This window comes from Corvus kubaryi, unplaced genomic scaffold (assembly GCF_017639235.1).
Source record: "Corvus kubaryi isolate FWS band 111438036 unplaced genomic scaffold, C.kubaryi_AGA036_p1.0 37063, whole genome shotgun sequence".
NCBI lineage: Eukaryota > Metazoa > Chordata > Aves > Passeriformes > Corvidae > Corvus > Corvus kubaryi.
The window spans coordinates 181,347-206,721 of NW_024581023.1; the positions used below are offsets into that span (position 1 = coordinate 181,347).

Consider the following 25,375-nt stretch of genomic DNA (forward strand, 5'->3'; position numbering starts at 1 on the left):
GCCTCTCCTCCTGTGGGCAGGCAAGGAGTGTCCCCTCTCCCCGTGCTCTCTGCTCTGGGTCTGACTGCAGACCTGAGTGTGGCTGGCATGTCAGCGGTGTCTCTTGTCTGAATTGCCTCCTTTCAGGTGTTGGTGACCATGTGCTTGTGGCCAGAGAAGTTCACTAGCCTGGAGCTAGTTCAGGATCTGGCAAATACTGTGAGGAGTGGAGAAGGAAACACTTCTGGAGTGGGAGACAGCTGGGAAGATCCGGTGCTGGGGGGACAGGTGGTCTGTATCCACTGCCTGAGGTGTTGTCCCACACCTGCTGAGGTGGGTCAGACCAAGTCCCCGGGTGACTGGCACCTGGATGGTGGTTGTGGTACCCTCCCTCTGGCACCAGGGTTGCCCCTGGGGCTCGGTAGCAGCCGCTCTGCTGGAGCTCCAAACTGATATTCCCACCTCTCAGCAGTGTGATTGCTTGTTTGACCTCTGCTCGTGTTAACTCAGTTATCCTGATCAGATTTTGGTGATTATTCTTGAATTAAGCTATTCTGGGAATAACCATTGCCTTCCTGGTTTCTCTCTGTCAGGAAAGGTGTCTCTTGAGTTTGCTGCCCTGGTGCTGGCTAGAGGGATTGGGCTCTGCTGGAAGTGGACTGAGTCCTGCTCTGCTGAGGGAGCTGTGCAGCCTCTGGAGCTGGCGTCCTGCCTGTGCTGCCCAGCCGTGGGATACAGGTCTTTCTGGTTCTGTGGCCTCACCTGTGCCATGCTGGCTTTGAGCACAGTGACTTGGAAGTGCTGGGTTTAACCTTAGAGCTGATCAGCTCCTGGATGTTTTGCTTTGCTTTGCTGCTTCCAGCTCCTCCTGACTCTATCCCAGGCTGGCTTCCCCCAGAGACAATGCCACTGGCACAGGTGTCACGGATCTCTCAGCACACATGTGAGAGGAGGGGCCCCAGGTCCCTTCACACTTCACCTGCCTGTAGGTCTGAGACAGGCAAGGCAGACACGTGTGCTCACATGTCCCAGTGCCCAGCTGTGGAGCACGCAGCAGTCTCTGTTTCCTCCAGGGGCAGGTCTTAAGATGTCAAGCCCCTCTTTAACCAGGAAAATGGGAATGAAACACAAGGCTCAAATACATGAGCTGGTTTTGCTGTCAGCATTTGGGGAGCTGCTGTGTTGCACTGGCAGATGGACAGATGGATGGACAGACACCTCCGACCTGCAGTGCAGGATCCCATGCATTCATCCTGCCTGGTGACAAACACAGAACTTAACTAGGAGCCCAGCCCATGGTGGCATGGGAACCAGGCCCTGTTGCTTGTGAATCACAAGGAGAATTGTAATTATTTTCCTGCTGCACAGTCTGATCCTGCCTTTAATTAAACATGTGCTGTCCTGCTGGAGTCAGGGACTGTACCAGCAGGGCTGGACAGTTGGACTTGAAATTCTCTGAAGAGAAATGAGAGGTGAGGAGGCTGAGGAGGACTTTAGCATGGGCACTTCCATGGTTGGAAGGGTTGGCAAAACCTCTGCTCTGGAGTAGAGCTCGTGTTGGAGGAGTTGTCACACAGCAGGCACTGCTGGGGTGCTTGGTTGCTACCAACACTGCTGGCTCAGGGCTAGTGTCTCGGGGCAACCTGGGTTGTCGCACATTGTTTTTGAGGAAGAGGAGGTGTCCAAGCCCTGCTATTTGGGCAACAAAGCTGGGAACGCTGTGGCAGTTTTGGCTGCAGAAGCAGGAAGTCTCTGTCCTATTCCAGAGTGAAGATTGTGTTTGAGATGTTGACCCCGTTCCTGATCTCCAGCTGTAGAAATTGTCACTGCCTGGTTTCAGAGCCATTGGCCTGAGTGTCAGGTGGTTGTGACTCTGTGGTTAAGCTGGTGCCTGACTCCTCTTCCCCTGACATGTGTCCTGCTCCCCTCCAGTAGCGCTGCTGTTTCTCACCTGCAGAGATTCTGAGGTGTTGCACTGAAACCTGCCTAAAGCCTGCTTGGCTGAGGGAAAGAATGTCCCCAGGGCCTGTGGTGGCATTGGGCAGCCACCCCCCTTCTTGCCTGCTGTTGGCAGGAGGGGTCCTGGGGCCAAGGCAGCTCCACGAGCTGTCTGTGCTGAGGACAGCATGGCTTCCTCTCCACGGAAACTGGTAGAGGAGCCCAGGTGTCTGTCTGTCCTCCTCTCTCCCTCTAACACATGGAGATGGCTCTCTTCCAGGTGCAGGTGGGAACATGGGGGCTGGCCCTCCAGACAGAGCACAAGGTGATGCTGAGGAACAAGGGCCCCCATGTCCTTGTTCCCTTCCCCTGGCATTATGAGATTAGGCACCAGGTGAAGGGGAGAGCTGGAAGCTTGGGTAGGCCAGAAACCCTTTTTTTATAGCCTCAGGAAAACAAAGGTTTGGAAAAGAGTCATGATGCTGACCTGGGAGGGGGATCAGTCTGCATCCGGACACTGTTGGTGTTTTCCAGGTCCCAGGCTCAACACGCAAACGCTTTCTCTCTTTTCTTGGCAGTGAAGATGCATCTCCTGCAGGTGGGACGGGAGCTGTAGCACACAGGGGTTTGGGTTGCCATTGTGTGCACAGTGGGTGGGCATAGGGCTCCGTGGTTGCTGCAGGTTGCAGACACAGCAGTCTGTGTGGGAGGCTCGGTGGATCTGGTGGATCTGTCTCCCTGACCCTGCCATGCACCATCAGTCTGCATGGGTTGTTCCAGGACTGCAACCCATTCACCCCTCCTGCCTGAGCAGCAGGACCAGCTCCACCAGCCCACTGTACCAGCCTGGGGGTGGCTGTGGTGACCCTGAGCCAGGCTGCCTCTCTGTCCCTAATCCTGGCTGGGGAATGGCTGGCTTTCCGGGCCTGCCCTTGGGATTTTGCCATTTCTGGGAAACAGCATAACTGAGTGGTGGCTCAGAGGGTTTGTCCTGAGCCTTTTATCCATTGTCCTTTCTCCTTTTTTTCATTTTCCACCTCTTGGTCTGACTGAGTAAGTGAGCAGGGGCGGACCAAGGCTCTGCCAAGCATCACGCTGCAGCAGGAGGGAGACATGTGGGTGGTGTCTGAATTCCTAGCATCACTGGACACTGTGGTTCTCTTAGATCACCTAAGAGCTCCAGCAACCCTTTGTTCATGTCCTGGGGCTCTGCTGTAGCCTCAGCACTATTGCTGGGAGCTTCATGAACATGAACACAGACATGTCACATCAGCTGGAGAAACACAACTTGAAGGCTTGGTCATGGCAGAGGGGATGGAACTTGCTCCAGGTGGTTCCTTAAAGACAGAGGATGGGCTTAGAAGGCCCTTTGAGATTCTGCTGTGTAGATACGTGTCACGTGTGACTGCTGTGTATATGCATATGTGTGACTGCTGTGTATGTACGTCACATGACATTGCTGTGTATGCACATACTGCCCTGGGTGGTGTGCTATGGCTGACCTTTCTCTGGGCAGAGCTTGGACTACCTGGTCTTAACAGGTCCCTTCCAATCTCAACCCTCCGTGGGTCTGCTGGACCTATGTCTGTGGTACAGATTGCCTTTTGGAGGGAGCTGCTGTACTTGGCAGTCTGTGTCCTTCATCCTCCTGTGCCTTTGAAGCTGTCGGCTCTCCGGAACATCCCCTGCTTTCTGGGCATGCCTGGCAGCTCTGTGCTGGTGTCTGCAGGGCCTGGGATGCCTGCCTGGTGCTACTGCAGGCTGTGTGAGGACAGGTGTGGTTCTCTCGGGCAGGGCAGGAGGTGGCTGGTGCAGCCAGGTTTGGAGCAGGACAGTTGTTTCCCCATGCAGTGAGTGAGGAAGGGGTGCAGGGGTCCTGTTGTCCCTGCTCAGAAGTGGGTCATCTCTTTCTACTAATGTTGGCCAATGCCTCCTCCAGTGCCACCCATTCATGCTGCTGGTGACCCATCAGGACACGCTGGGGTGAGGGCAGAAGCTCGTTCCTGATTTAGGTGGGCATCTCCTTCCTTCTGGAAGCACTTTGCTTTCCTGTGGACCTGGAGCTGTGCCCTGACCTGGCTGAAGCACAGGCACACCTCGTAATTCCTGAGCTCCCCAGGGTCAGGGACTTTGATGCCTGTGCCTCTTGCTGGCTGAAAAGCTCTGCCAGTGGGCATTGGGCATCCTTGTGTTATCAGGGAGAATTGTGTCTGGAATCAGCAATCAGTGCCTGAGGCTCTGGGCTGCCCCACTGCCCAGGTGTTCCAGCTCCTCAGCAGGAGCCAAAGGTGAATCTGCCAGTGGAGCCTGTGTTTGCTGCTACCGGTGTGTCTTGTTTCCATAAACCGGCTGAGCCTGTTACTGTGTCTCTGGGTAACCTCAAATCCAGCCACAGTGTGCTGTGTGGGAATGTTCTCGGGCAGGCCTGACCTCACCACCGCGGGTGAGCGCGGTATGGCCGGGGTGGCTCTGCTTGGCTGCTCCAGGGTCTTGCTTGGAAGGGGACATTTTGGGGATAGTTTTGACTGTCCCAGTGTGATCCTGCTGTGACCACTGGGTATTTTTCTTTCATAAACTGACACCAAATGCAGCCTCTGAATCAAGAGGCTCACTAATAATTGCACGGGACTTTCATCCTTTCTCACTCCTGCATAGATCAGCCAGTTGGAATGAGTCCAGAGGAGGCCACAGAGATGATTAGAGGGCTGGAGCACCTCTCCAGTGCTGAAAGGCTGAGTGACTTGGGATTGTTCAGCTGGGAGAAGGGAAGGCTCTGGGGAGACCTCATTGCAGGCTTTCAGTACCTACAGGGGGTCCAGGAAAGCTGGAGAGGGACTTGGACAAAGGCTTGGAGGGGGACAGGACAAGGGGGAATGTCTTCCCACTGCCAGAGGGCAGGACTAGATGGGATATTGGGAAGGAATCCTTCCCTGTGAGGGTGGGGAGGCCCTGGCACCGGTTGCCCAGAGAAGCAGTCAATGCCTCATCCCTGGAAGTGTTCCAGGCCAGGTTGGACAGGGCTTGGAGCAACCAGGTCTAGTGGAAGTTGTCCCTACCCATGGCAGGAAGTGGGACTGGGTGGTCTTAAAGGTCCCTTTCTACCCAAACCTTTCTATGGTTTGGCGTCCCAAAACTGCCATCACATAACTTCCAGTCAAAACAGGGTTCAGCAGTGAAAACCCAGTGTCAAATGTCTCCATTCTTCAGTTAAAGGAAAAAAAAAAAGCCACTCTGTGACAAGGACAGTATGCAGAAAGGAAGAGACAGGTTTGTAGAGGGAAGCAGTGTGACTTGTGGACCTGTAGTGATTGTGGGGTGTCACTGGGCAGGGTTTGGCTCATGAAGGGCTCCCCAAATTCTGCTGGTTCCCTTCCATGGGTGATACTGGCCACACTCAGTATTTGACTGGCAGCAGCAACAGGGGATGTTTGAGGGGTTCTATTTGTTCTGGCAGAGGCCTGTGAACCACTGGAGCCATGTGGCTCCCCTGTGAGGGTAGTTATTTGGTGGACCCCGGGGCCCAGAGGAGTTTTGGGCCATCTCCCATGATTGAAGGTTTGACCAGACAAAGGCCTGGGCAACCTGCTCTGGCCTCATCCTGATCCTGTCTTGAGCAGGAGGTTGGACTGGCGACCTCCCAAGTACCTTCCAACATGAATTATTTCAGGGGTCTGTGGTGAAGGTGATATACAAAGGACTGGAAGGATATTTTATCAGATTATATTTCAGTCCCTTTTAACTGGAAAATCCGTGGGTCTAGGTTGCCTTTTTTCATATTTTTTAAAGATTGAGGAAACTGAATTTTGTTTCAGAACTTAGCAAAAACCCTTGAATGCGTTTGCCTGCATTTGGTTCTCAATGGGCTGCTGAGGGAGGATGTTACATCTGAAAACCTACTTCAGAGCCTGGATTTCACAGCTTTCTGCCTTTTTCTGCATTGTTGTCATTTTGTGGAGCATTTCTTATCTTTTGGCATATGGTTTTTTACAAACTCTTTATACCTGTCCCCAATTAATGACTATTTAATGTATTTCTAGTTGGTTGCACTGTGGCTGCTCTGCTCTGGGTATTGTTAAAGTTTATGTCCCTGAATTTTAATTGTAGGACAGTTCTGTAGCTGTTTTCTGCCTTATCTACCCTGTGAATACTCCCATGTTTCAACAGTGAATATCTTTGTAACGCACCCTGATTTGCAAAGGCTTTTACCCCGAGTTACACTCAGCTACTATTACATCAGTACCCCCGATCTTGAGCTTTTTTTTGTTCGTGATAACTTCCATCATACTCAGAGCTGCTGGATTCCCATGTGCTGGAATCTTCCTGAGCTGATTCTGGATTCCTGTGCGCTGGAAAACTTCTGTGCTGGTCCATGTGGGCTTTGGGCTTCTGGGCTGCCAGGAAACAGGGAGAGATTGGGCTTACCTTTTTTTCTTCTTCAAACTTCTATTTTTAATCTACTCTGAGTCCAGTTTGGACACTGAAGGATCTAGGTCAGGCAGATTTGGTGGTATTTTATTTTATAAATCAGAAACCGCTGAATTTGGGGGAGTTTCTCTTTACTGGAGATGTTCAGTGCAGTGCTTGGTCCAAGGGTTTGCTTTGTCAGCTCTGGGAATTGGGGTGAACTTTGATTAGCAAGAGGGATAATTACCAGTCTCCAGAGATGCCTACTCTTAGTTCTCGTAACAATTTTAAAATTAATTTGTTCTCATTTTCAAGCATCAGAAGTGAATCTCCTGTGCAGCCTTTGCTTTGGGCTGAGCTGAAGTCCTCAGCTTACAGAATACTGAGCTGGAAATGACATGGAAATTCGTGTCAGAGACAGCGTTTGCAGCTCTTGGTCACATCCTCTTGCCATCTTTTTTTGGCAAATGTAAAACCTGACTTTGAGCGTGAAAACACTGTAATTCTCACATTTGTTTTTTCTGGCTACCACTGATGGCTGTTGGCTGGTTTTATTTTTTGTCACACATAAATATTTTATTCAGGTCCAGTGTAACTGATTCTGCCAGGTGGGACGTAGCACTTGTGTCCATCCTCCTGCAGTTCTGCACATGGGCTGTGCCCAGCTCTGGCAGTGCTAGGGGGTTTAGAAACCTTTTTATTTTCTTTTTAAGAAAAAAGAGGAAGCTGGGGGCTGCCGCACCACATAACAGCCTGGGTTTATTCCTGTTTACTCCAAATGTTATTTACAAGTGTGAATATGTATTCGGAGGCTACCTGAACCCTGAAGCAGAAGTGCTGCAGACTGGACTGTGGATGTTCAGTCCCTGTGGTTATTTTCCAGTGTGCAGACTCTGGCAGGTCAGCACGATGTCTTGCCTGGAATTTCCTTGCATTCTAAAATTAGGAGAAGGCTCTAGGAAACAATAGCAAATCAAGTCTCTAAACTCCTGCTCCCCTGAACCTTTGTTGTTATTTAGACTTTCACCCACTTCCTTTTCACCGAGCTGGTCTGCATTAGATAAACAGAGTTAAACAGAGCCAGTGATGGTCAGTGGTGAGAGGAGTTATTTTTTAAATTTATTTACTCATTATACAATTATTATGGTCCTTTAGGACATCAGAAGTGTGAATTTCCTATCAGTGCTGTTCATCCCTGCTCACTTCCCCTGTGCAGAGTGCTGTGGGAGCCAGACAGCACCAGGGCAGCTGGGGCTGTGCTGTGGTGTGGTGTACCTCAGACACACACGTGCCCAGCAGTGTGTCCTGACTGGGACCTGGAAACTGCGGAGGTTTGGATCTTTGCAGAAACTCCTCCAGTTACACTACCAGACCTCATGGTTGTCACGGCGGGAGCGGGGAGCAGCTCACATGTGATCTGTGCACCTTCTCAAGGTTATGTTTGCTCCACCTTTTCATCCACTCCCCTCCCTTGCCTGCTCTGTGCTCTCATTTTCGGCAGTGTTCTGGGGCTCCTGAAGGTGGCCCACACCTGAAGGTGCCCTGCAGGTGTTCCTGGGGAGGTCTGTCCCAGCAGCTCTTGTGCAGGTGGACACCTGGAAAGGCACCTGAGGAGGGAGGTTCAGAGCTTGCTCTGGTTTGATCCCTCTCAGTGTGCGCTGCGCGAGTAGCCCCGACTTTGGCTGTGTTTGGCAACCTATGAATAATCCCAAGATTGCCTCTCCTGTGCTGCTGTGACCCCCTCCCTGCCTCTGCCTTGGACAAACACAGGGTGATGTAATTTAGAAATGGCCTCTGCATGTCACTGCAGAGACCTGAGTTTGTTCTCGGTCACTTCTGAATATTTTCTGCAGTGGCCCTGCATTGTTGTTTGTTATTCCCAGTACTCCGAAACAATCCAGGAAATGCAGCAAACACCCCAGCCCTGTTTCCCATCCTGTCCAGGATCTGACCTCTGGCAGTGGTTAGAATCAGCTGCAGTATTTGGTCAGTTGATAATTACGTTGTGTTTAGTAAACTTGCTGGGGCTGGTGGTGTCTTGGAGGAGTGATTGATGGATCCTGGAATTTGCCATTTGCAGCTGATGGACTTTTGGGAGCACCAAGGGGTGTGTGAAAAAGCTGAGTGTTGTGAGGGCCTTTCCAGTCACCATTCCTATGGCTATGGTGTTTCTGGAAAAGAATTTTTGTGCCTTCTCTAGTTCTGTGTTACTTGGGGCTGTGCTGACAGCTCACCTGCGCCTTTTCCACCCAGCACAAGGGGGACAAATGCTGTCCCTGATGGTGTGGGGACCTGCCACCGATGTCCTGACCAAGCATCCTGTACAGCAGATGTGTGCAAAGCAGGGGCAGCACTTTGGACTGGGAGTCTCCTTGTGTTTCTCCACTGTTGGCTCTTCTGCAGCTGACTCACAAACTCAAGTGTCTGCTGCGAGCAGAGTGACTTCCCCATGGTGCTGGAGCTCAGAGCCTGAGCTGAACTGTTGCTGTAGGAAACAAGGAGTGTTTAGTTTGTATCCTAGACAGGAGGGAGGATAGCAGTGGGGTAACATGCTAAATGAATGATCAAGCTAAACTCATTTATACCTTTTTCTTTCACCCTCATCCTTTCATGGGGATTCTGATTCCTACAGTGACTGCCCCATGAGGGCCTGGCTGGGGTGGGGGTGGTGGGAACACGCAGGTGTCTCAGGGGTGGGCGCTCAGGCTTCTCCTGAGGTGAGGAGATGGGTTTCCCCCAGAACTTCTGCTGACCCAGTTGTGTTGCTTCTGTCACAGCCTTTTTTCCGGCTTCTGAACCTGCGCAAGCTGGGCCTGAGTGACAATGAGATCCAGAGGCTTCCCCCTGAGGTGGCCAACTTCATGCAGCTGGTGGAGCTGGACATCTCCCGCAATGGTAAGGCTGGAGCTGGGCAGGAGCAGGTGCCCAGGCCCTGCAGTACTCCCTGTGCCCTCGTGCTCGGGAGAAGCAGGGCCTTTCCTCACCCTTTGGAGCAATCCCTCAGAGGTCCTGAGCTGTGAAAGTGGGGTTGTCTTACCATGTCTCAAGCTGTCACCACTACCTGCTGTCCCATTTTCTCAAGCCTCTTTTGTTCTTTCACCTATTTTTTCCAGACATTCCAGAAATTCCTGAAAGCATCAAATTCTGCAAATCCCTGGAAATCGCAGACTTCAGTGGGAATCCTCTCTCCAGGTAGGAAGGCATATGCAACCCATTAGTCCAGCTGAGGAGAACTGAAGTTGTACATTCTCCCTGGCTTTCTCTGACCTTCATCTTATAATTGTCTCTCTGTAAAGCCAAGGCCTGGGATCACCCTGCCTCTTCCAGAGCTGCAGTTGTCTGCTCTCCTGGCAGGTGGACCACTTGGCGTCAGGAGGAGCTGGTGTGTGCTCCATCCTCAGAGCCTGTGGCTGGGAACGATGAGCATTTAGTTGTACTGGTGTCAACAGTGACAACTGTCCTCTTGCAATGAGTTTGTTGCTCCCTTTGCACTGGTCACAAACCAGAATGGATGTGTGCTTGTGCTGCAGAGAAGAAAAAGCCTGCATGCCATCCTCTGCCCCCCAGAGCCTCTTTTGGGCCCCACTCTCAGCTCTTTTTGCCGCCTCTCAGCCCCTTTTCCACCTCTCTCTTATTCAGAACTGAGGACAACCATCCTTTGAACCCTGTGTTTGGTTGTTTCCCCCTTACCTCAGTGCCCTGAGCTGTGCCCAAGTAGGAATGTCTGACTTGTCTTTCAGTACTCTGTCTCTGGAGCTTTTAATACATAATATTGGAGTTCAGTGTGGCTCCCCTGCCTTGGTGAGCCATGTTTTCAGGCACTGTTGTCTTGCTGCCAGGTCCCTGCAGGTGCCAGTCTGGCCCCAGGTGTCCCCTTCCCTTAGTGCTCAGGGCAGGTGCTGTCCAGGCTTTAGGCACATTTATTTCTGCTCTCTCTCCTGGTCCTGGGCACTGCTGGAGTGGGACAAGCTTCTCTGTCGGTGACAATCCCTGTACCACAGGAGTGACCAGCACTTCTGCACTGGGCATTATTTGTCAGAGTCTTTTTCTGGCTCAGGGTTCAGATGAGTTGGTGGGGGGGTGCTCTGCGAGCTGCCTGTGGAAGCAAAGGAATTTCCTCTTCCAGGGTTTTTCCCTATTCTGTCACACCTTGGATCTGTTGTGATGGTGCTTGGTCCTGGGGAACGCTGCAGTGTCATCTGCAGAGGTATCCTTTGTTGGGCACTTGGAATGCTTGGGAGCCCTCCCTTCTTCCAAGTGTAAGTGATCCCATGGTGTGGTTTGGTCTGGGATTTATGCTCAGGTACTGCAGAGCCGAGTTTGCAAACCTGGACAGGTAATGTCTGGTGCAAGGGGGTTTTGTGGTCTTAGAAATGGAACTTGTCCTGGATCAGCAGCCAGGGTTGGTGATGAGTCCTGTTCTCCTTTCCATATGTTGATGTCAATTGGGATAAGACTGGTTTTGGCAGGATGTAAGTGTTTTGGGGGATTCTGTGCTTTGTGCACAGGATTAATGGAGTTTTGTTCATGTTCTCACAGGCTTCCTGAGGGCTTCACCCAGCTCCGAAGCCTGGGCCACTTGGCCTTGAACGATGTGTCCCTGCAGAGCCTCCCCACTGACATTGGGAAGTGAGTATGGCCCTGTTCTGGCAGCAGGGAGGGGGCTGGGATGGGGACACCTTGCTGGTGGGATGGGGACAGTGGCAGGACCTGGAGGGACAAGCCAGGTGCAGGTTTGCTGTGGTACTGACAGTGCTGTGTGTGAGCACCTCTTGGTTTGTTAAAAGAAAGACCTTCCTACAAAGGTTCCTGTCCTGGTCCCAGCTGCTTCTCCTGCTGTGGTTCATGGCGCAGCAAGGATTGATCCAGTCTTCTCAAATCCTGTCTTTCCCTATGTTCTGAGTGCCCATTTGCCCCTTTCCAAGCAGGTGTGGGCTGCCTGATGACGTTGGAATGATTTATGCTGCTGGCAAATGGCCCCATGGGGTGCAGTGCCTCTCCCATGGGGTTTGGCTTTCCACATGTGAGAGATTTTACCTTTTAGGGCAGACAGTCCTGTTGTGACAGCGTGTTCCTTGTCCTGAGTGTGGGCATGGTGTTGTTCCTTGTGACTGCAGCAAGCACTCGCCTCCACCAAAGCCATTTACAGCTGTGTTGTTTTTGTTCCCCCATCTCCATCCACGTGTGTACATTCATGCATTGCACAGGACATGAGGGGTGGTTCCAAAGGAAGGGAGATGAGCAGCTCCTTGTATCCCTGAAGCCCTGTCCAGTGAACCTGGCTTTCTTGCTCCCTTTTCTCTTGCAGTTTGGCAAACCTGGTGACTTTGGAGCTACGTGAGAACCTGCTAAAGACTCTCCCCACGTGAGTGTCTGTCTGGGGGCTGTAGGAGTCTCCTGCCTGATCATTCTTGCTGCTTCCTCAGGGACTAGTGCAGGCCCCATCACCTGGCTTGGGAGGGCTCAGGCTGGGCATAAATAGGCTGCATCTTGCTGGATTTCCATAAATTGGGGCAAGGAGGGAGAGGATGGTGCAGGGCTGGAGAGCAGCAAAGGATGTTCAGAGCCTGTACTCAGCCTCTGTGTAAGTATTGATTTGGAATAGACAGGGTTCCCCAAAAAAGCTGCTGGAAATAGTGTGAACCATTTTTCCTGAAGAGGTGGAGCAGACAGTGGATTCTTTTGGAAAGAAAGAGAAACCTATGTGGATGGGGGTGTAGGAGGAGCTCTGTGCGCAGTGAGGTTCAGGATTTGAAGAGCAACAGGATACAGCTGAAGGGTACATTTTGCTTCTGACATCTGTTTTGTTGGATATCCCTCCTGGTTGTTCTGGATGGGATAACTACCTTCCCTGCAGCAGACAAAACATAAGCCAGCAAGGGAGTAGAGGTAAGTGTTGCGACCCGTTTTGGAGTTAGGGACAGGGATGAGTTCCTGGCAGGGACCGTGGTTGGTGGAGGTAATGCTCTCAGGAGGATGGACGTGGAGAACTGTCCAGTCGGTACTTTGGTCTTTGCTTTGGCCCATGAGGGTTTGTTGAGTTTTCTACCCTACATCAGCTCTGTCAGCTTGTTTCCTGCCTGCTTATCCACCCCACTGATGATTCCCCCACCTTTCCTTGGACATCACTGGAAGGGATTCTCCTTTTTGAACAGCAGTTGTTTTGGGTCCACATGAACTCCTCAGTGAAGGTGTGATGCATACAGCTGTTGTCACCTGTCCTCAGAACTCTCTTACTGCTACTGGCAGGAACTCAGCTTGTCTGCTGGCACTTTCCCCCCATGGTTACACCCTGTAGAAGCACAGATCAGAATCACACAGTGTGGCAGTCAGCAGATCTTTTCTGCACAGCAGTGACCCTGTCACAGAAAGGTGATAGGAGGGGGCCAGCTGAGATGGTCCCATGTGGAATATCACCTCAGAGGACAATATGAGGGTTAAAGCTCTTCATTGTAGAACCACAGGATGGTCTGGGTTGGGAGGGACCTTAAAGCTCATCATGTTCCAGCCCACTGCCATGGGCAGGGACACCTTCCACTAGACCAGGTTGCTCCAAGCCTCATCCAACCTGGCCTTGAACACTTATTCCAGGCTGAGAACTGGCAAGCAGGAGGAGTTTGGGTCCTGGTGTTGGGCTGCTCTTCTGTCTGTTCCTGTGAGTGGGTGTTCATACAGGCAGGGACCACTGCTGGGTTACACCATGTCAGCAAAGAGGTGCAGTAGCTACATCCAAGATTGGGCTTTCAAACTGCAGTGAAGATAGTCCCAGTGGCTTTTCACCATCTCAGAACCAGCAAGTCTCTGGAGTCTTGAGAATTCAGTCTGTGACCACACCCCTTTGGTTTTCGTGGAGGTCTCTCATGCCCAGTGCTCCCATTTGCCCTTTGGTAGATCCGTGTGCCATCCAGCAGGGTGCTTGTAGTGTGCTGTGAGGCTTTGGTGTTTTTCACTGGAAGGTTAGTCCAGGCTTGACACTCATTCTGTAATGCAAATGCAGCTTCTTTTCATCTTTCCCCAATTCCCCAAAGTCTATTTTGGGATGATTTCCAAAAGTTGAAGATGGATCTTGAAGGCCAAGGTAATTCTGATCAGGTCTTTCAGTCAAATACAAGATGGCAGTTGATGGCCAGAACCATTTCCCTGGGTTCTCTGCCTAAGGCTCTGGTGCTTACCCTGGCTGCACTTCGTGCATAAGAACAGCTCTAAATGAGACCAGGTGACCTTGCCAAAGAGGAGAATGACTTAAGCAAGAGATGTCTGGTGCTTTGTTTCCAAGATTCCTGAGCCCAGTGGGTAGGTGGGCTTCAGCGCTAAGAATTTGGGACAGCATAATGCATTGGTGTCCTTTTGGTATCTTTTTGTTGATGAGCTTCTTGAAAGGTCAGCTTGCAGTGACCTTTGCCAAAATTCCATTTCATTGGTCAGTCTTCAGATATGGACTGAGTTCTGAAATGGTTCAGCTTGTTCAGCTGGTGATCAACCCCTCATCTCTCCTATGCAGATGGGACACAGCCAGAGACTTGGGAAGGGCAGTTCTCATATATTCTTATGGAATAGTAGAGGATGATCTCTATTGAGACCTTTTGCCAGGTGTCATCAGTGTGGATTCCACAGCTCCCTTGTTCCTATTTTGGGAATTCAAGCTGTGAAGGTGCAAAGCGACAGTCAAGGCTACATCACCTTCAGAGGAGTCAGAGTTGATGTACATTCCTGGTGAAGGAGTGTTGTGCAACAGGATCCTTTGGATGAAACTGTTGATCTACCTTTGCTGGAGTTTATCTCAAAATCCACTGCTGCGTACAGTAGGAAATTAATTTTCCTGCGTAACCCAAATGTTTTTACAGCCTGGCCCAGACAAGAAGCTCCCTTTTATTGCAGCCCCCAACTGCCTTGGTTTGGGTGACATTGAGAGGTGGACCTGTTTCCAGAGAAGTACAGGGATTTCTGTACTGGGACAGTTCCTTAAGCAGAGAATAAAACTGTTCCCTGCAGGGGGAGTGGGCAGGGCTGGCAGCTCCACCCTGGCACACAGTGAGGGGCAGCAGTCCTCAGGGGAGGTGGAGCTGGAGCTGGAGCTGATGGGTCAGACTCAGGTGATAAGACAAATGAGCACCTGGATCATGTCATGAGAGCCCCCTCCTGGGTTTGTGGGACTGCAGGCCTTGTCCATCCCCAGGTGTGGTGTATGGGATGCTTGGGGGACGTCCGTGGGCCACTGGTGGGACAGGCTGTGGGTCCTGTGCAGTGTCTTCATAGTGAGCTTCTGTCTGTATGCTGTCACCTCACCTGAGACATCAGGCCCCTGTTGTCTTCCGTTCCTCTGCAGTAGCATGAGCATCCCGTCTGGGGAAACTGAGGCTGTTGAATTTGTCATTCCTCCCTGTCCCTGCAGCTGTGCTCCCCTTGCCCCCCAAACATGTCTTGTCCTCTGCTGAGTGCCTCCTGTTGCCTGTCAGTCCGTGCCCAGGTCCCTGTCCTTGCTGCGAAACAGGCAGCGATGTGAAGGTGTGGCTGCTCATCTGTTATGGTTTTGATCAGAGTACATGATGGTGGGGGGGGGGGGGGGGGAGAAGGCAAACTGGTACCAGTGGAACTGGCTGCGCTGGGACTGCTGGTGCCTCTGAGCCCAGTTCCCTGGGATGAACGGTCTGGCTTGGGGAAGGGACCAGCTCTATAAACTGTTGGGCTCAGAGGGACCATGAGAAAGGTCAGGATTGCCCCACCTGCTTTAGGAGTTGCTAGAGATCATGTAATTTGTGCAATGTGTGTCCCAGATGCTAACCTTCCACTCTTTATTTCTTGTTTTATCTCTCTGTCTCCTGTGCCTTGCAGTTCACTCTCCTTCCTTGTCAAGTTAGAGCAGTTGGATCTCGGTGGCAATGACCTGGAAGTACTGGTAGGTGAGGGCTGGTGGGGAGGGAGTTTGGGTGGTTGGTAGGGTCAGATCCTGTACCTCAGTGCAAGCAAGTGGGTTTCCACCTGACATGCAAAGAAATAGACCCTCAGGTTATTTGGGGAGATTCTGATCTGCCCAGCATGGCTCAGTCATCATTCCCAGATGAATTTTCTCTTCATGTGTCAACCCTCGTGTCTTGTTTCCTGCTGGCCTCTCACACCACCTGCTCTGTCCTTTCCAGGCTCTGGGATGGTAATTCTTCCTGTCTGGCTGCCAAGGATCTTTCCTTTTCAGCAAGACTCTGGTGCTTCCCTTCTCTGTCCTGCACTGCCCCCAGCTGTTTTTCTTCTCATCCAGCTTCCTGCCTTTCTCCTTTCTGATATGATTTCTGCCCCACAGGGTGCTGGGCCATTCCGTGTTGTCCACGGCAGTGAGGGTAGCCCAGTGTGGGGACTCTCTCCATGGAGGGCTCAGCATGTGGAGAGCAAGGGCACAGTCTCAGAATTCAGGTTGTCTGGGCATTTGGGGACATCCAGTGATACTCTGTAACTTTGCAGCTGTGGATTAAGCTATTACTGGATCTTACTCATTGTGTTCTGGAATGGTTTTGGCAGAAAACCATCAAAATTAGGAGGCAAAGTGGTTCGTGCAGCTTAGCTGTACACAGGCTGAACTCACCTGTGAGAACAGGGGTGTGGCACTTGAGCCGTCCTCCAGTGGAGCAAGCTCCAGATGCTGATTGCTTGGGGGAGTTGTGGGATGTGAACATGTGTCTGTCACGGCTGATGGTGCTGCTGGGTCATGTTGAGTTGGCCAGTGGTACCCAAATGTTTATTTTCATGTCTCAGGAGGAAGATGCATTTCTTCTGTAAGGCCAGAATTTCCAACCCCTTAGAATCATGGAATCATTTAGGTTGGAAAAACCATCTGAGACCATTGAGTCCAACCGCTCCCCCAGCATTGCCAAGGCCACCACTAACCCATGTTCCCAAGTGCCACATCCACACAGCTGTTAAGTTACCCCAGGGGTGGAGACTTCACTCCTGCCCAGGGCAGCTGTGCCGGGGCTGGACAGTCCTTTCTTGGAATTTTCCCAATATCCAACCTAAAGCTCCCCTGGCACAACTTGAGGCCATTTGCCTTTGTCCTGTCCCTTATTCCCTGAGAGCAGAGCCCGACCCCCACCTGGCTCCATCTTCCTGTCAGGGAGTTGCAGAAAGCCAGAAGGTCCCCCCGCGCCCTGTTTTGTCCAAGTCCCTCAGCTGCTCTCCATCAGAATTGTGCTGCAGGTTTAGTTCTTGCCTTGCCTGCTGACACAGTCCTGCTGTTGCCTTCTGTGTGTCCCATTGGACCTCCTGCAGCCAGTGGCCATCCCAAGCATTCCCAGACACGTGTGCTGCTATCTTGTAATGATCCATGGATGGTCCTGGGAGGTGTGAGAGGCAGAACAGTGCCTGGCTTTGCAGAGTGGTGCATCTGCAGCATCCTCAAGCAGCTTCTCCCTGTGGAAGGGACTGATGCCATCACTGTCCTGTCTCCTACAGCCGGACACTCTGGGTGCTCTCCCAAACCTGCGCGAGCTCTGGCTGGACCGGAACCAGCTCTCGGCCCTGCCGCCGGTGAGTGTCTGTTGGGCACATGTTCAGCCCTTTGCCCCTGCCCCAGCTGTTCCCTCGAGCCATGGATCTCCTCTCTGATGCAGGAGCTGGGCAACCTCCGCCGCCTGGTCTGTCTGGATGTGTCTGAGAACAAGCTGGAGCAGTTGCCCAACGAGGTCAGTGGGCTGGTGGCACTGACAGACTTGCTGCTGTCACAGAACCTGCTGGAATGCATTCCGGATGGGATCGGTGAGTGTTGTGGGATGGGGAGTGCTGCAGGACTTCAATTCTTTGGCAGTACTCCTGGAGGAGCTTCAGGAAAGAGTGTCTGTGGCAGGGAGCTGGGGATTAATGGACATAGGCACAGTCATGGAGAGCAGAAGCAGTGGGTGATACAGGTGAGCAGAACTCTGCAGCAGAGTTCAGATGCTTCGTCTGCATCAGGTGTGTGTGAGGCCTGGTGGGAGGAATGGCAGAGCCTCTGTGGTTGGGTTATGGGATCCTTGATGGGATCACAGCCAGGTGAGTGTAGAACATCATCCTTCTCTCTGGCACTGCTCACGCCTAACTTGTCACCCTGGCCAGGTCAGCTGAAGCAGCTCTCCATCCTCAAGGTGGACCAGAACCGGCTGACAGATGTGACAGAATCAATTGGGGACTGTGAAAATCTGTCTGAGCTCATCCTGACTGAGAACATGCTGACGGTGAGTACTCAGCAGCCACCTGCCTCTCCCATGCTCAGCCAGCTGCCAGGGATCCCTTCCCATCTTCTGCCCTCCGAGCTGAATTCCTGAGAGCGCTCCAGCTGCTTCTAGAGTTTCACCAAGTTCACAGACATTTGGAAGCTGCTTTCTCTCACTGATTTTTTTCCCTAAAACATTCTCTGGGGTAGCAGGGATGCTAGGATTGCCCATCCCAAAGACCATCCTGGCTGACAGGTGCAAGATCATATCCCAGGCTGCATTGGTGAGGGGTTTGGGATGGTGTGATTGGGAACAGCCCTGCCTGTGGTTTGATTGATAAAACATAAGGATTGGGAATGGGCAGATAAACAGAAGGAAAGTCTTGACCAGTGGTGGTTGGAGTGTGCTGTGCTGTGCTGAGGGGAAGAGTTGGCATGGCTCAGTCTGTGGGCCCAAGGGAAAACCTGTCCCAAAGATGTCCCGAAGAACGTTATCCCCAGTGCGTGTGTGGGGACGGAAGGCAGCTTGTTCCCCAGACTGAGGGCTTTGTGCCTTTTGCCTGTGCTGCTCTTTCCTCTTGCAATCACTGACTCGGCTCCTTCCCAGGCCTTGCCCAAGTCCCTGGGCAAGCTGGCCAAGCTGACAAACCTGAACGTGGACCGGAACCGGCTGACGGCGCTGCCAGCAGAGATTGGAGGCTGTGCCAACCTCAATGTCCTGTCCTTGCGGGACAACCGCCTGGCCCTGCTGCCCCCCGAGCTGGCCAACACCACTGAGCTCCATGTCCTGGATGTGGCTGGGAACAGGTGAGCAGCAGGAAGACACACAGGCTGGGAGGCTGCTGTGAGGGAGATGCTGGATCTGTGTGGATCCCAGGATCCACGGTGTGGAGGAGCCTGGGCTGGTCGCGGAAGGCTTGAGCTTTGCCTGTGAACCCCTCCTCTGTGTCACCTAAACACAGGGTAGAGGTAAGGCAGAAGTGTGAGGGCATTTTGTCATGTGTGAAATGGAGATCAGGGGAAATCCCTGGTCACTGGCTTCCTTTCCTTCCTGCAGATTTTGTGGGTTTGTGTTGTTAGTCCTCAGGTGAGTGGTGCCAAAGTCTCGTTTGTGGTGTGAAGGTGCCTGGGGGCTATTCTGAAAAGTCCTATGGTTCTGTTCACTGGGGTTGGTATTTTTGGAATTTGGTCAGCAGTTGGAAGCCGACCAGAGGTTCTGTGGTGAACATTCTATACTCTGGTCTGTGAGAGTATCGTTTTTCTGTTTCTAAACCCCTCCACACTGTTGGAGGGAGTTGTCCTGTGGTAAAGGCTGGTGAGGATGGGTTACTGGAGCCCAGTCCCCAGCCATGGACAAATCAGCTGTTCCAGTGGTGCAGGACTGAGGGATCCACAGCAGCTTGGCTCTGTCCCTCTCCGTTCAGGTGGAGCAGTCTGGAGCTGAGGTGAAGCTCTTTCCTGACCAGGTAAGTTTAACAAGCAGTTTGTTCTTCTCTTTTGCAGGCTGCAGAATTTGCCCTTTGCTTTAACAAATCTTAATCTGAAAGCCCTGTGGCTGGCAGAAAACCAGTCCCAGCCCATGCTGAAATTCCAGACCGAAGATGATGAAAAGACAGGAGAAAAGGTTCTCACTTGCTACCTGCTCCCCCAGCAGCCCTCTCCCAGCCTGGGTAAGAGCCTGCATCACAAGCACTGGCTGCAGAGCCTTGTGCTCGGGAGGGGGCTGAAGCCTTGAACCTTCTCTGCTGGGTTGGACTGTCCCTTACTGTGATTCCTGCAGCAGATCCAGGCTCTTGTATGGCTGGGACAGCTTTCCCAGGCAGTGATTGTTAAAAATGAGGAATTGCTTTCTGCCTGGTGATAAGGAAGCTGCAGCCTTATCTTTGAGTGTTCTGCTTGGATCTCCTGACCAAGCAGTTAATTTTCATTGTCCTGTCAGCATGGTATTCCTGCCTAAATCTACCTTTTTCTGTACTTCTTGGGTAAGGAGTGCTAGAGCTGCAGCATCAGACACTTCTGTAGAGGCTGCTGTAGGTCTGGTGGGAGACGTACAGAAGGTGACAGGATGTTGAGGCCACAGCCTTTGTCCTCAAGGCCTCTGATGCCATGGGCAGATACAACTGAAGTGCCCTAATGGGATGAGAACTGTCTTCCATCTAAGTCTACAACCCTGCTCTTCCCAAAAGGAGCTCCCACTGTGTCTCTTTCTTCCCAGAGAACCTCCTGCAGAACAGCGTGGATGAGAGCTGGACAGACACCAACTTAAACAGAGTCAGCGTGATCCAGTTCCTGGATGAACCTAAAGGAGATGATGACGAGGAGTCTGGCGCTGAGAGACGAGTAAGAAATTCCTGGAGGCTTGTTGGCTCTCTGTGGAAGCACAGGGACAAGCTAAGCTTTCTGAAGATGGGGAGCCACTGTGGTGTCCATGTTTCACCTTGTGACACTGCTGTAGGCGTGTGCAGGATTTCCACGGTCTGAAGGCTGTTTGGTGCCCTGAGGAGCCAAGCAGGAGTGAAAGGAATGAATTCCCTGGGAGCCGTGGTGCAGAGTCATATCTTGAGGTTCTTCTATGGGAGTGGAGCACTAACGTGCCCAGGGAGCACTCGAGTTGTCTAGAGATCCCAACAGAGCACTGTCAGGATAGGGTTTTAGCTCACCCCCCTCATGGGGAAAGGCTGCCCAGCCAAACCCAGGCCATCCCCATCCCTCCAAGCATGGAGCCAGTGCAGCCCACACTGTAGAGTGTCCTGTTGGTAAAGTAAGTACTAAACACTGTAGGCAGCCTCAAAACCTGCAAGAGATCATTGTGCTTTCAGTGCAGATGCAAAGGCCAGGATAGAAGTTTCCAGCAAGTGCTCTGAGGGTTTCCGTCTCTCGTGGATTTTTTTTCCTTTTTATTTTATGGAAAGTCATCCTTGAGATCTGAATCCCTCTAATGAACGATGATTGCAGCTGTCCTGGCAGTGTGTGTGTGTGCTGCTGGCATTGGGAGGTTTGGGGGTTTCTTGAATTGTTTTAACATTGTTACTAGTTTTAGAATGCTGGTTTTCTTCACTCTTTAGCTGGGATGGAACTCACTAAGCAGCACCAATTCTGGTGCATTTGGGCTTGGCAGACCTGTTAAGTAACTCCAGAGGAATTAGGAAGATATCCCAAATCTGTTCCAGAGGAGTTTCTGTGTTGACAGTTTTTCATTTACTAAGCCTGAAACACCATTTTAAACTTCCTATCATTCTTCCCAAACCTTCTATTAGCTGGAGAGCAGGATGATGTCCAGAGGAAGTTCTCAGTGTTCCCTGCCTCCTCCCAGCTGCAGGCTGTGTAAGACCTGGAGCAGATCCTGCAGCAGGATGTGTTGGTTGCATCCCCTTGGGGCTCTCGCTCTCTGATAAAGGTGTTCGTTACCTGCAGAGGTTCATTCCCAAGGCCTGGCACGTGCTGCCAGGGCTGGAATCCCCTTCCTGAGGGTTTCACTTTGTCAGGGCCTGCAGCGCCGAGCCACCCCTCACCCCAGCGAGCTGAAGGTGATGAAGAAGGTGATTGAAGTTCGGCGCAATGAGGTGAACGCTGCAAAGGCTGATGTCAACCCGAACTCTCCCAACTCGGAAGTGAGTGCTGGGCACTGGGGAATGGATAACCATAGAGAACATGGGATCATGGAATGGTTTGGGTTGGAAGGAATCTTACAGACCATCAAGTTCCACCTCCATGCCAGGGGCACAGACATTTTCCACTAGGAACATGTAGTATATGTGGGAAATGGGGAGGTAGAAAGGACTGACATTTGGGAAGGATTGGGAGGGACTGAGAATGGATTGCCTGGGAGGGTTGGAAATCTGCCTTGAGGTGTCATGGGGGCCTGTGAAATAGAGCAAGAGATGGAACCAGGAGACAAGGGGAATTGTGTGTGTCAGTGCCAGTTTTGTCGTAGCACAGGGAGAGGAAGAGAAGGCTCTGATATTCCCAGTAAAGAATGACGGGAATAGAGCACTTGGTGGAGGCACCTTGCTGCCCTTGTGGGAGGCTGAGAATAAATGCCTACACAGGAGGTGGAACAGGGAGGACCCAGGTCACATGGAGGAAGCTCAGGAGGGGAAGCTGTGGGCAAGCTGAGGAAAAGGTGGTTCTGTTGGTGCTGGGCTGTTCACACCTCACACCAGTCACACTGTGTGGCTCCATCTGCTGCTCTGGGTTCCATCCTGACCATCACGACCATCTTCTCAGGAGAAGAGGCTAAGTGCCACATCAAATCGCAGCGAGGACTCCCACCTGTCCACCAGCACCGCCTCTGCGGACTGCAGGGCAGAGGAGAGGGACCGGGGCTGGCCCAACGGGCAGGTGCCCGATGCGCGGGAGTTGGAGAAGGAGGTGAAGTCCAGAGTGGAAGAGGAGCGCAAGGAAGCTGCTGACCAGGAGGAGGAAGATGTGGAAGTGGAATACAATGAGGTAGGAGCCTGGGAACTGCAGCAGGGTCACGAGAAAAAGTGGAAGGACTTGGAAGTTTCAGAGGAAGTGGGAAATAGATGTACAGGTAAATCCATGTGGGATTTGGTCATCGCTGGAGGCAGATCCAGGCCGTGGAAGGCAGTGCAAGCAGAGACTGGGGCAGTTTGTGGGAGCTACACGCATGGGAGACTGGGGTGGACAGGATGGGAGCCAGGCAGGCTGTGGGAAAACTGGGGTGACAGTGACAGGTTTGAATGCCCTCCATCCCTGGAGCTGACAGAAGCATGTCTGGGGGAAGGCGTGGTTATGGAAAAAGGCAAGGATGGGGAAATGGTAACACATTCCTGCATTTTCCTGAGCACACAAGCAGTGACACTGGCTCTGCCTGTGCTGGGAGAGGGGTCACAGGGACAGCAGGGTCCTCTGTTCCGTGAGGCTCACGGCATGTCTGCGGCTTTGCTATCACAGCCGACCGTACACTTCGCTGAGGACACGCTGATACGGAGTGAGGATGAGGATGAGGATGAAGAGCGACCGTTCCCAGTGGAGAAACAGAGGCTTATTCGCAAGGACACGCCCCACTATAAGAAACACTTCAAGATTACTAAACTGCCCAAGCCAGAGGCAGTGGTGGCACTTCTGCAGGGGCTGAACAGCGATGGGGTCCCCAAAGAGGAAGAGGAGTTGGGAGGCTGCAATAATAACACAGAGCCTGAGGATCAGGAGGAAGCATGGGATGAGGATGACAGAAAGAATGCAGCTTTGTCTGCTCAGCCATCTGTGAAGGTAAGGTCTTGCGGGGCAGGGGACGGTCAGAGGGATGCAGACCTGCCCTCTGCTCCTGTGACCAAGCAGCCAGGTTGATGTGGTACTGATGAAACCACTGGCAAGAGGCTCCTGCACTTCGGGATGTGCTGAGGGTGGGAGAGCTGAAGGTCCTTGGGGGCTCATAGGGTTGTCAAAGAGCTGTGCCATGTTGCTGTGTCTGACACCTTCACTGTATCCAGGTCCTTGCACCATCCCCATTCCATGTACTGTTCCCTGTGCTGCAGGAACAGTTCTCTGTCTCATCACTGCTGGGTTCTGAGCCTCCTCCTCACTCGCTGGTTGTTGCTGCTGGTTCACAGGAGGATGAGCTAATATCCCTGGGTGGATTCAATCTTTGGCATTTGGGCCACTGACACTTGTTGGCACAGTGCTTCCTGGAGCATGTAAGTGCAGCCAGGAGTGTGCCCCTCCCTGTGCTTCCACCCAGACACAGCCTGATGGAGGGTGCGTTGAGATTTCGGGGAGCTTGTGCTCTGAAGTTTTGGCCTTACTGGTTATACTGGGGCTTAAGAAATAGGGGATCCTTGGCTCTCTTCAGCTAAACCACCACGTTTGGTTAGGGACACACAGAGGTTCCTGCTTGAGGAAGTTGCTTGCAATGGAATAGGAATATGTGGATGAGGGACACTTCATGAGATCAGCCCAATTCTCAGCCAAGCTGGTTTGAGGATTTTTAATTGTATTTGGTGGGCAGAGGTCAGGATGTGGCTGAGTCTCCATCACAGTCTGACATCAACAAATCTCATGGGTGAGATGTGGGTCTCCAGGTGTGGAAGGTGCTGGAATAAAACCTGCTTCTGCTGTAACTGCACATGCTCCAGGGTGCCAGGATCATTCCCATCCCTGCTGGAGCTCAGGTTGCCCACGGAAAGGTCCTTTCCCTCACTTGGCTGTGAAGCCTTTCCCTCAGTGGATGCTTGCTTTGCTCTGCTTGAGCCGATGCAGCTCATCCTGTGCTCCCCAGGGATCAGACATGCAGTTTTCCCACTGTTGGTGAAGTTCCTCAGAAGGAATGTTTGAAACTGTCCCAAGTCCCCTTCATCCAAGACCTGCCATACTTGGGAATGCCCTCACCCGAAAAGGTTGTTTTAGCTGGGGACTCAGAGCTGAGGAAGCACTGACCCACTGGCAGAGCCTGTGATGTCTGCGGGTGAGGTACCTGTCAGAAATTACCCTGGTTGTCAGCTTAACCTTCTGCCTGGGACTCAGTTCTCCTTTCTGTAGGGCTGGGTTGGATGCCTGCTCCATGAAGACATTTATGAGCTGCCTCCTGAGCTGCATTCCTGGAGTGGGGATGTAGGGACCAGTGTCCCTGTGCAGGGAGGCTTGTGCAAGAGGTATATTGAAGGAGGAGGCAGGACAGGCTGTGCAGGAGGCTGAATCCTAAAACCAGAGGGTTTTGTTGCAAGGACAGTTGGTTTTCAGAAGAAATCCTGAGGCTTCTTGTGCTTGGGAGCAGGATCCCAGGTGCCTGTCAGGATGTACTTTTTCACCAGAGAAAGGGATTGGTGCAGTTGAGTTTGGGATTGCTCATTCCTGTGCAGCAACTTGAGGCACCACAGGCTCCTCGGTGCCTTCTCCTGTGTTTAACCCTTCCTTCTTCTTGGAGTGACCTGGTATGGAGGGAGTGAGGTCAGCTAGTGGTGGTCAGCTCAGGGGTCATGACCTCAGGGTGCCAGCATGAACAAAACCTGGCCTTAGGGATGCCCCTTGGCAGGAGTGTGCTGGCACTGGGCACTCTGGGAGCCCATGAGCAGCCCTGGCAGTAGTGAGCTGGTGAGCAGGAGTGGGGGCTCTGGTGCTGAGGGGTCAACTCTGGAGCTGGGATGTGAGTGAGCTCAGCTCTGGAGCTGTGGTGGTCAGGAGTGACTCCGGGAGTGGGTTCAGCTTCGGAGCTGTGGTGGTCAGGAATGGCTCCAGGATTGGGTTCAGCTCCGGAGCTATGGTGGTCAGGAGTGACTCCGGGAGTGGGTTCAGCTTTGGAGCTGTGGTGGTCAGGAATGGCTCCAGGATTGGGTTCAGCTCTGGAGCTGTGGTGGTCAGGAATGACTCCGGGAGTGGGTTCAGCTCCAGAGCTGTGGTGGTCAGGAATGACTCCGGGAGAGGGTTCAGCTCTGGAGCTGCGGTGGTCAGGAGTGACTCCGGGAGCGGGTTCAGCTCTGGAGCTGTGGTGGTCAGGAGTGACTCCGGGAGTGGGTTCAGCTCTGGAGCTGTGGTGGTCAGGAGTGACTCTGGGAGTCGATTCAGCTCCGGAGCTGTGGTGGTCAGGAATGACTCCGGGAGTGGGTTCAGCTCCAGAGCTGTGGTGGTCAGGAATGACTCCGGGAGAGGGTTCAGCTCTGGAGCTGCGGTGGTCAGGAGTGACTCCGGGAGCGGGTTCAGCTCTGGAGCTGTGGTGGTCAGGAGTGACTCCGGGAGTGGGTTCAGCTCTGGAGCTGTGGTGGTCAGGAGTGACTCGGGGCGTGGGTTCAGCTCTGGAGCTGTGGCGGTCAGGAGTGACTCCGGGAGGCGGTTCAGCTCTGGAGCTGTGGTGGTCAGGAGTGACTCCGGGAGCGGGTTCAGCTCTGGAGCTGTGGTGGTCAGGAGTGACTCGGGGCGTGG

General features: G+C 52.5%; 1 protein-coding gene across 23 annotated transcripts in view; it reads left to right on the forward strand.

Annotated features, from left to right (window-relative positions):
- Nucleotides 1-25,375, forward strand: part of SCRIB (scribble planar cell polarity protein) — a 97,261-nt gene that overhangs the window by 8,700 nt on the left and 63,186 nt on the right. For 22 of the 23 annotated variants that reach the window (XM_042020926.1, XM_042020903.1, XM_042020911.1 and 19 more), the window contains exons 2-15: nucleotides 9,099-9,216; nucleotides 9,435-9,513; nucleotides 10,861-10,950; nucleotides 11,630-11,686; nucleotides 15,154-15,217; nucleotides 16,762-16,836; nucleotides 16,920-17,064; nucleotides 17,401-17,519; nucleotides 18,105-18,304; nucleotides 19,001-19,167; nucleotides 19,713-19,837; nucleotides 20,983-21,108; nucleotides 21,725-21,946; nucleotides 22,415-22,732. In XM_042020926.1, coding sequence (XP_041876860.1) covers nucleotides 9,099-9,216; nucleotides 9,435-9,513; nucleotides 10,861-10,950; nucleotides 11,630-11,686; nucleotides 15,154-15,217; nucleotides 16,762-16,836; nucleotides 16,920-17,064; nucleotides 17,401-17,519; nucleotides 18,105-18,304; nucleotides 19,001-19,167; nucleotides 19,713-19,837; nucleotides 20,983-21,108; nucleotides 21,725-21,946; nucleotides 22,415-22,732 — 1,905 coding nt within the window. The remainder of the gene's footprint in view (nucleotides 1-9,098; nucleotides 9,217-9,434; nucleotides 9,514-10,860; nucleotides 10,951-11,629; nucleotides 11,687-15,153; nucleotides 15,218-16,761; nucleotides 16,837-16,919; nucleotides 17,065-17,400; nucleotides 17,520-18,104; nucleotides 18,305-19,000; nucleotides 19,168-19,712; nucleotides 19,838-20,982; nucleotides 21,109-21,724; nucleotides 21,947-22,414; nucleotides 22,733-25,375) is intronic. The other variant, XM_042020908.1, reaches the window with a different exon arrangement.